We start from the raw sequence: 13,275 nt of genomic DNA on the forward strand, positions 1-13,275 counted from the left end.
TATATCGAACGCTTATAACTTTATACTTTAAATCTTTACAATGAAGATAATACTAATACTATTATCATTATCATTAGTATTAGTTTTATTACCTTTATGTTAATTCAAATCAGCCGATTAACATATGCAAAATAAAATAAATAAATGAAGAATATTATTTTCAAATTATTTATACGGTAAACAAATGTAAAAAAAACACTTTAAAATGCTCTCCTGTAAATATTAATTTTCCTCATATTATATAATATTTTAGTTAAATTTTGTTATTAAGTGTTTTTATGGTTTCAACTTATGATATCGAAGGAAACTTATAATGCAAATTACATGTCTTTATATTAATACTGTAAGTGCATATTATACATAATAATATATACTACAGGTAGTTGTATTTTTATACTCAGGTACGACTGTAAATATATATATTTTTTTAATATAAAAAGTTAGTGGCATGTATAGAAAATTTGCAATTCAATAAATAAATTATAATGATTAGTGTAAAGTGAATAATACAAAAAATTGTATACAAACGCTTGTATTATTTAGGAATTAAACAGAAAAGTGGAAAATGTAAACAGCGATTTGAAAAACTACATTGAACTCACTCACAACAACTATACATCTTCACAACAATTAGTACCCAGCGACTTACTGAGCAAGGTAATTTTGTACTTATAATATACAATATAATATTTTAAATATCATATAAACCAACATTTATTTGAAATACCCACGTTGTATGCGATACGTGGGTGTTATTGCCATCGTTTGAATAGTTACACGGATTATTATATTATCCAGTCATAAAGGTCATATTCATGACTATATTATGCTTTGTAAATTATCCATAACAGTTTAGTTAACCGAAATCGGCAAACAGCTAAAAAAGTACGGCTAGTTTTGTCTGTTTGAGTTTTTTTTTTTAAATTAAATCCATTTATTGCTTAACGAAAAAAAAAATGTAATGTAATCGTTTACAAACGTTCCTTAAAAAACACAAAACGATTACATCATGTGGCTTTGAAAAAATAGTAGATTATGCTCAATGCAATCAAGTATGGGATATTTAAAATGCTTATAATTTCGCATCGATTACGTTAATTAAATAAATTAAAATATATAAACGTATGCCAAGTGCCAACTACTATATAGTACATCAAACGCATGAAAATAAAATACTTAACAAACATCCTCAACGCCTTTTTTAAACATTTTCTTTATTTTGTAAAAACGCTTAATAGTTCTAACTTCTGTGCTCTATCTGTAAAGTACAGACCAGTATATAAATGTAAATGTATATAACTCTTTATATTTTGTTATTATTTTAAAAAACTGTCAAGCTAGTTTATTGGAAATTAGTTCATTGGCACATAAAAGACGCCCGAGATAAATGAGAACTGCTGTTTTGTTCAACAACATTGTTTTTTGTTCATGCTACATAATATTATAGCTGTTGTATTATTGCTCTGGTTACTAGGAAACAGTGTAAATATAATATATTCTATTTGCATAATGCGTACCATTTTTGGACGCCTCGCTGACCTGTTGTCAGTATACATGCCGTCATGCATTAGTCACCATACGGCTGGCACGCCACCCGCACAAAATAAATAACGATACCGGGTAAACTTAAGTTTTATGGGTTTTTGATCATTTTATGTTTTTTTTTTGAAACATATTTCGCTTTGATGTTTTACACAACATGGGCAACATCTTTTATGTTTTACAATTAAGTATAAGATCCGTGGCTGTATGTATTTAAATATATTATGTATAATATGTCCAACATCATTAATTTTACAATATATTATACATATATTTAATGTTATACATAGTATGATGATATGTATATACTATGCATAATAGATGGTAGATTGCCTTTATTGTGATAAATTATGTAACCTTGAAAAGTAATAAAAAAAATTAGAAATTACTGTAGCGTTCGTAAAACTATTTTGATTTTTGATTTTTTTTTTTTTTTTTGGCAAAATAGTTTTATGACCAAGGTCGGTTTATCACCGTAGTCTTTAAAGTAGGTAGGTATTTGGTTTTAATTTCAAACAAGAAATATATACACTACAATAATATCCGATTTCGGTTGAACAACAATATAGATATTATCATTTTATTGTTAATTATTATCATACGAACAGACTTGGCATACAATAACGCAAAAATAAACAATAGCGATAAAGATGTCAATTATTTTGAAAATGTTAAATGAACATTGTGAGATTACATTTATAAAAATAATAGTCCAGACAATACAAATATAAAAGTTTGTTGTTGAATCGGAATTGTTTAGCGACAAATAATTAATAACAATACTGGAATCAAAATATGTAAAATAGAAGGTATTTTGAAAAAGAAACAGTTTTTTTTTTATCACAGTTTAAAGTGTAATTATTAAACTGACGGTAGTCAATACATTTTCAATTATTATCAATCGGTACAAAGTACAATGGGAATTATCGTATTTATCCGGTTCCTAATCATAGTCCATCATCAGAACCTAAACGAATATCTTTTACAAATTTCTTACTAAATATTATTTATGTGTATCAGTACCGGGTTGTGATTCGAAGTCGCTTCTTCTCGAGTGTCGAGTGAATTTTTTTCTTTTTACAACAAATAAATTTAACTAACGATTTTCGTAATATTTGACGCGTTCAAGACACAATTCATTCCCAAGGTTCTTTTGTTAAGTAATAAACAAGGTAGAGTTTTGTATACATATATATATATTTGTGTATGTGTGTGCGTCGTGTCCATAAAGAAACAAATTGCCACGCCTTCTGGCTTCTAGCAAAAAATAATAATTACGTTGAGTCTGGCGTTTGGGTCCATTATTTTTCGGTTTCATTATACATTTTTTTTATGTAAGACAACCTGACAAAAAAATTTAACCAGCTCTGCTCTTCTAACGTGTCGGTACTTTTTTTATTGTAATTTTTTTATTTTTAGCAGTCAATATGACAATAATTTAATACTGGCATTTCATCTGAATTAACGGTTTGTATTCATTTTTCGTTAGCAATAAAAAAATGTTAGGACAGTCACAATATTTTCATCGAGAAATTTGTGTTTTTAATTAATTTAAGTTACTTTGTATACTAAAAATGTATGAGTGTGTTGAATCAGCCCTCCGCTCTGAAAATTAATTGTTCTACTATACGAGATAGGCGTTTAAATATATTTCATCCCATAATTTATGACTGTATCCGCTGAACATTTCTAACTGACCTTCACAAGTATATTACAATAATCCTTTTGACTAAATGTTGTTTACAGTCGGTTAGTATTTGTTTTTAATATCAGATTCACAATGTTGTACTTATAACTTCTGCATATTACTATACACGTTTTAGTTAATACTAGCCGTTTAATAATATTATTACATAATATTTTTTTATTTTATTGACTGTTATTAGTGTAATGGTAAATTGTTATTGTTTTTAATATAATAAGATTTAAATCAAATCAATACGTTTGTAGGTAAATGCGTTCTTGGAGTTATTTTAATTTTAATGTATGGCTATATACTTAGTTTTTTTTTTAAGTCGATATAAATGTGCCTTAAATGAAATTTTGAAATTATGTTCCGATTACTAATATAGATACTATACTAACTAAAATAAAGAAATATGAACTATATTAAAATGTTGACAAAATATATATTTTTTTTTTTCATGTTTTTTTTAACAAGTTGTTTTTACATAAAAAAATACTCACGAGCTACCAAAAATTTCATCTCAATTTCGTATCGATGTTATGGCCTGTACATCAAGTAAAATAACTTTAGAAATTGCTTGAATATTAAGTATTTAGTATGTGGGTGTGCAGTTTGATTGGTCGTTTAAAACAAATTACACTACTGCTGGAGGTCGTGCGTTCGGGAATGTCTTAGGCTAGACCGTATGATTCCGTCATCTGTTAGTGTATTACTGAAGACTTATAAATAAAACGTCCTTTACTGTGTTGTGATGACTAATATCCATCTGTATAAACCTGTTTATACAGCTTCCATGTGAAACGTAAACTACAACCGAGCCCAGTTGTGCGTTTAAACGTGTGTACTATGGTTTAATTTAGTTCTGAAATCGCGTGCTCCTCTTAATTTTGTTTTTAATTCGTTACAATAAAAATTAGCGCGTTCAAATTGGCTAGTAAAGAAAATTAAATAAAATGCTCTGCTATACGAATTAAGATAAAATGTATGTAATTCGGTGTTCGTTTTTTACTAAATATAATAAAATTGTAAACAGAAAAAAGTTCGTTTTAGTACTCGTTTGAAATACATTTTCAGTTCAATCCTTTGGAGCTTGTCTCTGAAGAGCTATCAAGCCTAATGGAGGCGAACAGCAAAGGAATGAAACGGGCAAAAACCGTGCGGACTGAGTATCTTAAAGACGTTGATGATGTACAGAGATGGCTTCAGCAAGCTGAAGTGAAAGTTCAGGACCGTGGCAGTGAACCAATAAAGATCAAAGAACATATTCAGGTACGATGTGTTAAAACTATTACAGGCTTTTTTTATATTGCATCATCATTTTTTAATCCAACCTTCGTAAGTTAAAACTCACAGTATATTCTTCATGTCACGACGCACAAAAAAAATATATAATATTTTCACCATACCGGCGGTACAGTACCATTTATTGCAGAAAAAGATTTTTTTTTTGTTATTGTGTATATTACTGTTGATTTTTTTAGTGTAATTTTGCGTTACCAATTTTCAGACCCGAAAACTACTCTGAAAAAAAAAATAAAGCAAAACTCGCCCCATTTATAGAAAAGGATTTACCATAATAATTAATTAGTTTTCGACTGTACAACAGCTGTAGTGATGCTATGTCTAATAATAACCTAAATAAATTTGAAATTGTTTCCATTGTTTTTTAAAATGTAATTCTGGAAGTTATTTATAGTTTTTTGTAGGCAATATTTAAGAAAAAATTAATTTAGTTAAATTTCGCCCCATCGATTTATATTTAGTTTTATTTATATAAGCTTCAAGTTATTATTTTGAACATATAATACCATTTTCTTTGAGGCAAAGCTATTTTGTTGGTAAAAAAATTCCTTTGCTGTAACAAAACTGTGAGACTTTTACTGGTCAATTTTTAATTCTCTAAAAAGATTAGAATTTATTGACTTTTTTACTGGGTTATGTTGGAAACTGAATTTAATTTCAAAAATTCACCTTTTGTCTAATAAAATAAATTTAATTTGAAAACTTTTCAATATTAAAACGCAATTCTTTTACACATAAAACAAAAAAAAAATCCTATTCCATCATAACCTAATAAAGTAGCCAAGAACTCGTATATCTTTACAGAACTTAAATCGGAATTTCCTAAGTAGTCAACATTTTGTTAGGTTTTTTTGGTCTATAACGTCCATAAACAGACAATATGTATTTTTAAAGAGTGATTTTTATTAAAGAGGTGTCAACTTTTAGCCATATACAGTAAAATGGCTGATCTTTATACTGTTGTAATAAGATAATAGATCTAGAAAATAAGTCTTTTTAATAATAAATACGAAATTACATAAAAATCAAATAATTACTAATGGTATATTGATTTTATTTCAGGTGATTGAACAAGAGATCAGCTCTATAAATGATAAACTAGAGAGAGCTATTGCACATGGCAAAGAAATTGTGGACAAGACTATCGATGCTGAGGAAAAAGAAATCATACCAAAAACCATCGAGTCTTTGACTAAGGAAATGAATCAGGTGAAAATTTGGTTGAATGAAAAACGTCACCAGGTAAATTTTAACCACATTAATAATTTTGTTTTAATTGTAACATAATTAAAAATCGTAAACGTAATATATTATATGTTTTTGTTCAGATTGGCGATACACTGGACGCTTGGCAAAAATTCATGTCTATTTATGATTTAGTGATGGCTTGGTGCCAATCAAAAACAAAATATTTAGATGAACCAATTACATTGAACAATCTGGAAGCCGCTAAACAAAAGGCCCAAGAATTTTCGGTACCTTATAATAAAACAACTAATAAAACCGTATTTATGGGGTTTGTCTAAATATATACAATTTTTTCTAGGCGGCTGTAAAATCGAGTAAACAACAAAGTAAACATTTAGCAGAAATGAGCAAAGAATTGGAAATCATAGCTTTGTCAACAAATGTTGGATCTCTGCCGGAAAAACTAGAAGAGGCAAACAATGCCAAAAATGAAGTCGAGGGAAAACTGTCAGAAAAGGTAATTTATTTAAAAATATAAGAAATAATAGGTGTCATTAATTATTAATCTGTACTGACTATGTTAAAGAACGCTCTTTTGCACGAGGCTTGTGAAGAATGGGAGCAATTCGAAAGAAAATTAAAAGAAGTCCGAATCTTTTTGGAAAAATCAAAAAATGTATTAGAATCTACTGTTAACAAGAAACGGACATTAAGAGAACAACACGATTTAAGGGAAAAGATGCTCGCTGACATTGCTATACAGCGACAAAAAATTACTTTATCCACTGAAAAATTACAGGTATAAGCTATAAGTATAACACATTGTATAAAAAAATTGATTTTATAAAATATTAATTTACCTATTTTTAACTGAAAACTTAAAAAAACTACATACTTGGTTAAAATGTATGATTAATCCATTCGTTAATCATAAATGCAACTAAATATTTTAGAACTCTTATCGCGTTATAGTATTTTATTTTTAGGCAAACCCTTTAATCGTTAAAACGTGTGTAGGTCAAACCCAATTGGTCACAGAAAACAATGTTGATACCGTTAAAAAGAAAAGAACTTCGACTAGATCCTCTTGTTTTTTTTTTTTTAGAAAACTTAAAATTTACCCTAAATACAAGCACTTAAAAAGGTAAAAAAATGTTAGGACTAAATTATAAATTGTTAATATAAAATAAAGTCCACGAGAGAACCTAGATAAAGTTCTCATTATGTTAAATACGTAAAACCAGTCTATGATTATTATTTAGTCAATAATAGAGATTATGCTTAGCTCTGTTTAGATGATTTTTTTTTAAATAGCTGCCAAAGATGCTGTGATAGTGTAAAAAATAATATAACTATCAAAAAAGAGTCCTAGTTACAAAACTAATAATTACACATTACAGTTTAAACAGTTTACACCTTTAAGTTAAAATTTTTGTAAAAAAAATTGCCTATACTTTACTCCTTAAAAATGTGCAGAGTGGCGTTCTCTTATTTATAATTTGTTCTATGATAAAACGTTCAATATTGATATATTTGAATTGATAATAAAAATGAACTATGTATATTGTTTAACTAAAGTATACTAGTACATACTATATAATGATAATTTATTCATTTTGATTGTGTACACAGTGTATTGTATGTATTAATTTGTTGTTTAAACATATTTCAGAGTTTAAATTTGATTAGGCTAAATTAAAAGTCAAATTCCTTCAGTTCGATAAGATATCTGTTTTTGTCAAAAGCATATATCAGTTTACCACACTTCTTCATTTTTGTTAAATACATACTTAAACGACAATATTTTTCTTAAAGATTTGAAATTTAAATTAAAAAGATTAAATCATCCAATTTTTACAGGTTTTATCATTTACTTGCACTTAAAATATAGTGCAAATCCTTACTAGATTTTTTTTTTTACTATTGAATACGATACATTTAGGACTATTTTACATTTGAACATTAATAAGTGGTTAAAACTAAAAAATATATCACACATTTTCAATAGGAGCAATTAAGAGAATTTCAAATTGTGATGTCCTAAAGTATTTTAGTCTAATAAACAATTCTTTTTTAATGTTCATGGCCAATTCGACAAGTTGCACATCATAAAAAATCTAAATTATAATCGAAAAACTTATTTTATTAATTTATTATTGCCTGTTGGCCTGTTAACTTTGATTTATCATTAAAAATATTTGGTTTAGATCCATTTCCGCGCAGGATTTGGTGGCAGCACCAATATTGCTTCTGAAGCTAAAGACATATTATTGCAACTAGACGATTTCTTTAAGATTGTGGAAGTTCAAGCGCATAACCTGGAAGAAAGCCTTTCGCAACTTGACAAATATCAACAGGTAATAATTATTACATATTTATGGTTACTTTTATAAATGCACTTTTAAAATCAATCTAATTTTTTAACTGGGCTAGACAAAGCCAAACCAACTTGTAGCGACTTTGTCCTCGTTACTCTGCCCTATTTATATTTCCCCTTTTCATTCGAAGAATGTATAATTAATCATAGTGTAAATATATTAAAGATATCGTCTATAAGTGTAGCCCTCACAAAAACTACTATCGGTAATCGAAGGATTTCTTTTAAAAGGTTAAGTTAGATCGATATTAATCAAGGTCTTAGGAGAAGGCGGTAATATTAATTATACACATTAATAATACATTTATCTGTGGACTATTATTATTAAACATACTACCAATAACCTAATTGTCTCGCAATTATCCTTTAAAAAAAAAGACAAACAATTGTTTGGTAACAGACACGTTTTTTTCAAAGCAATATTTGTAAAATTGTTTTGAAAAAATTATCATATAAAAAATAAAATGATTACGGGATCGCGTGGTCGAGAATTTTCCATACATACACTATTGAATTGAGTTGCTGAATATATGAATGGCTTATAGAAGTTTTGGGGGTTTATCCCTCCCCTTCCTGAGCCTACTATACTTGCACCAATACCATATACTTAAGCAATACCATATGCTTGATATAGGAAATACAACACCTTCGGCAAAAAGTTATAACAGCTGAACAACAATTAAGATTAGTGCAAAGTCCAACATATTTACCTCATGACAGACAAAAGGCTTTGCAAGAACAAAATGTAAGTCATCGCCAAATGTTATTTTTTTATTAACTATCGCATAGATGAACTTAGAGTAAACATTTTTTAATTTTATTTATCACTTAAAAATTAGTTAGGAATGTATTGAATTACGCAGAAAACTGTGTTTTACTCTCACTATAACTTATGTTATTTGTTATTATTATTATTTTTTCTTTTTAATATATAAATCATTATGAACGTAATTCAGAAATGGATTATGGTAACTTAACTTAAATGCCAGTAGTTAATGTACTTAATTGTTTTATGATTTTAAACACTATACCTGCATCGTGTTGTACAAGCAGCTTATAAAAAAATTGTAAATTTCTTTATGCATTCATTAAACAATTGTTCCATTAACTGGAACATTGCAGGCGTTCCAAGAGCAAATACGAGTACTGAAAAGCAAGATTAGCTCAAGAACCGAACGAATCAAATTGATCATTCAACGAGGCTCCCCCATTTCCGAACCTCTTTTGAACTAACTAGACGTTTAAATATTTGTTTTCGTCTTCGCATTCATTCCACTATTCGAATTAACTTATAAATATAATTTTTAAAAATGATTTCCTACAAAAATAAAAATTAGTATTTAAACGCATTTATTCGGTCACGCAGGACGTTCGAAACGCACTGGAAACCTATCGGCGACGTTTGGATCGCACTGTGAACGCTGTGCGTACGTATATCGAACAGTTTATCGGTGCCAATCCTTTAATAGCGTCCACTTCATGTACAGATCCTGTGAATAATCTTAAGACTCCATTTAAAAACCGCGAGACAAAAACTCCCCGGATAGCGTTAAATTTAACTGATGCCGCCGAACCGCCGTCGTCTAAAGCGCCTGTAAAAACGCGATCGCCGTCGCCGTTTTGGGTGAAAGGAGAAACGTCCACTTACTCCGAAGTCGTTAAAAATGGAAGTGTATCAAAAACCAACAGCAGACAAACAAGTCCGGAAAAACGTCTAAAAGACGAGCCCGAACAACTTGTGAGCGACCATACGAGTAGAAGATCTAGTAGCGAATTGCTTGAAAAAACCGAGTCATTAACGACTTTAGAACTTGAAGCGAGTTCCGACAACGGGTCTGGTGCCAAGAAAAAAGTCAAAAGACGATCGAGGTCCAGAAGGAATCATAAGGCCAAGGAAAGCGAAGAATTACCAGACATAAATACTGTCGCCGTACCCAAGCCGGACGCGGCCAAAAGCGAACAGCTTAACACGACGGCCGTAGTGAACGTCAACATCAATCCTGAGATTATCGTTTCGGATCCTAAGACCCAACGGAAGCACACACATCCGGCGGCCGACACTTATGACACAGCTGCGCCACTGGGTACGCCCGACCAAAGACTTTTGACGATCGGCCCGTCGACACTGTTGTTTCAGCCGGCGAATGCGCTCAACTCGTCGTCTAGACCGCAAAGGCTGTCTCTGTCGAGCCTTTCGGACGGCGAGCACTCGGACAGCTGCTTCGACCTTAACGAACGATTAAAAGGCATCTTCGGGTCGGTCAACGAAAAACACTATTACCACCGTCATCATCACGTGTCCGTAGACCGGCCGCGTTCCAAGTCCGACACCCGCGACCTTAACAAATTAAAACAGATATTTACCGCCGGTCCGGTATTATCATCAGCTACTTGTTGTACATCATCCGCGTGCCGTTTCGAACGTAGCGCCGACATTATTACTAATAGAGACTCCATTTCCTATAGACGTTCTTTTGATAATCTATTACTCCCTACCGCTGGATACGACGTCATACGAGCCGATGAACCGTCCGGCGCCAATAAGCACAGCGAATTTGTAAGAATTGATGTGTTCACGCGTGATTCATTAATACCGAGTGCATTTTTTTTGTTTTACCATTAACGACACTCTAAGATTGTTGTAATTTGCGATGACTTAACGCGTTGAGACTTACACGTATGATCAGTGGTCCGAGCGGATCGTAAAAGGATCCAGACTAAGAATAATATGTCACCGTTACCCCAACGATAAAAACATTGTGGTTTCGTTTACTTTATTATTTGTAATAATATGCATATCGCATGAAATTCCTCTCGACCACTGTTCATAGAAATAATTATTGTAAAAGTGGTTGACAATTTCTGTAATCTTACCGACACGCCCAACCGTGATTTGTAGCTATGGATTATTAATATTAACCTTTTTTTCATTTAAAGAGTGAGCTATTTATAGTCCAGTAACGGCATTCGAGTGGTACCTATTAGTTTTAATTTTACTAATACGCATATTGATAATGTTCAATAAAAATAAATTTAAAAACATACGAGATATGTTTTTGTTCATACGTCATAATATATAATATAATATATATATATATGTATTTTTATTTTTTTAGAATATAAAATCCGACTTGCAGATGTTGGGTCACGAGAGCATTCCTGTGGAACTAGCTTTGAAACCATTTGAATCTTTTGTAGAGGGGCAAATTGCTAAACAAGAATTGACATCGACCAAAGAAATGTTATCTCATTTGATCAACCAAGACACTAACACTAACACACCTCAAGAGGAGGTTGTTAGTACTTTGTCTTTAACCGTGAACGAACACGAACAAATCTTAGAAAAATTGAGTAACAAGTTCCGTGCTTCATCTGATGATAAAAATGTAAATTGCCGTAAAACAAAATACATAAATACTGTTAATATTTATCTACTGAAATTGTATTAATTTTTTAGGCCATTATACACGATTTGGACAACAAAGTTTTCGAATTAAATCGAACATTGAATAAATATACTATTTATGAATTCAATGAAGAGATCAAGACAATATTAACTCGCTTGGAATTGATACGTCAAAAATTCGAATATTTACGTCAAAACGTTACACAAGAATTAGAAACTCAGGTGAGTTTTAATTTTTGTTTATTGTGGCAACGGGCTTACATAAAACGTATTTGATTGAATATTGTCACTGAATTATTTCTTCGAGTAGCCTTCACACAAGCATTTTTATAATAAAAACATGACATTTTAATATCAACAGAACTCCAATTTCAATTTCAATTTTTGTAAGAATATTAAAACCCTCCACAAGTTACACGAGGGATTTCTCGAGGCACGTTTTATATATTCTACTAAAATTTAAAAAAAAAAAGTGGTTTAAATTCTTAAAATGTTGCTATATTTTAAACATAAATATTTATTCATGTAAAAGTTGTGGAGAAATCGAATATTTATCCAGTACCATAATCGAAGAATGCATTGTAGAGTTCTATTAAAATTCAAACACCGTGTTTGAATCAAAAAAAAATATTTATTTTTGGACACATTAATCATGTTTCTTAACATGGGCAAACAAGATGAGTAGGCTCAATGTGGTCCAGCCGCCAGCGTATATCACACAAGCACAGCTCGCCCGCATGCGATTGAGATATTGCCTAAATATAACTCCTTAAAAATGCTGGTTTGAGGGGCTCTTTGTCTGCACAGTATACTTAAAAAACTAAACTGATTCTGATTCTGTTTTACTTACAAATTTAGAAAAACCTAGAAGAAATTGACGGTCAAGTTCACTATTATGAAAATTGGCTCATCGAAGATCAGAATTATGAACCAAAAGACAAGGTATTATTAGTCAATTAAGTTTTACATTCTTATCTTCGCCTACAAATGAAAAAACGTCCTAACCTAAAATATTTTCGGTCATGTAAGACTAAATAATATTATTATTTTTAATTTTTTTTTTAGATCGAGATTGAAGAAATAATAAATGGTTTAGAAAATATATTGAGTCAATGTAATTTCCATCAACAAAATATTGAATACCAGACAAGAGTTTCGAAACTGAACAATTTAATTCGACAACTTAAACTAAAACATATGAATGATACTTCAAAGCAGGTATGTTTGCATGATTTATTAGTACTTTACTACTGCAAAAAAGTCTATAGAATAATAGTATAATGTAGATGTATTGCATAGTAGAAAATGCGTATTGCAACGTAGACTTTTGATTAGAACAAAATAAATATACCTGATTATAAACATGTGCATACAATTATTTCTTATCATTTATTAATAATATAAAGTATATTAAAATACAAATGAAAAATATTTTAAATTCTATTCAACCGATATAGTTTAAAAAGCTATTTACGAATTACAACATTTTTAAATTTAATTGTTTTATTTCTTCTACTTTAGCTCTTTGTTATCTAAGATTCGATTTCCCTCCCTTTATATTAAAGTGTATGCAATTTTAATGTATTAAACAATTATATTATATTTCAGAAATGTATATAAAATAACCGAGCAATTTTAAAATTTAATTAATATTAGAGTCTTAACGCGTTTAAATACAAAATAAGCTAAGACATATTAGGCTATTACAAAGAGTTACGTAGAAAATATTATTTTCTGATATACTACATAGTTGTATCAATGCTTTATTTTCAG

At 29.9% G+C, this 13,275-nt stretch overlaps 1 protein-coding gene across 1 annotated transcript in view; it reads left to right on the forward strand.

The window, feature by feature from the left end:
- The window catches only part of LOC126847159 (muscle-specific protein 300 kDa-like), a 114,144-nt gene that overhangs the window by 53,487 nt on the left and 47,382 nt on the right, over positions 1–13,275 (forward strand). The window contains exons 88-100 of the mRNA XM_050587255.1: positions 544–657; positions 4,304–4,498; positions 5,594–5,773; positions 5,860–6,006; positions 6,078–6,236; positions 6,306–6,518; positions 7,927–8,076; positions 8,731–8,841; positions 9,463–10,653; positions 11,213–11,482; positions 11,554–11,724; positions 12,361–12,444; positions 12,568–12,720. Of these exons, the coding sequence (XP_050443212.1) occupies positions 544–657; positions 4,304–4,498; positions 5,594–5,773; positions 5,860–6,006; positions 6,078–6,236; positions 6,306–6,518; positions 7,927–8,076; positions 8,731–8,841; positions 9,463–10,653; positions 11,213–11,482; positions 11,554–11,724; positions 12,361–12,444; positions 12,568–12,720 (3,138 nt within the window). The remainder of the gene's footprint in view (positions 1–543; positions 658–4,303; positions 4,499–5,593; positions 5,774–5,859; positions 6,007–6,077; positions 6,237–6,305; positions 6,519–7,926; positions 8,077–8,730; positions 8,842–9,462; positions 10,654–11,212; positions 11,483–11,553; positions 11,725–12,360; positions 12,445–12,567; positions 12,721–13,275) is intronic.

This window comes from Adelges cooleyi, unplaced genomic scaffold (assembly GCF_023614345.1).
Source record: "Adelges cooleyi isolate 19-005CV unplaced genomic scaffold, UGA_ACOO_1.1 ACOO_flye_CR_arks_rails_tigmint_CR_PRNA_9, whole genome shotgun sequence".
NCBI classification, from domain to species: Eukaryota; Metazoa; Arthropoda; class Insecta; order Hemiptera; family Adelgidae; genus Adelges; species Adelges cooleyi.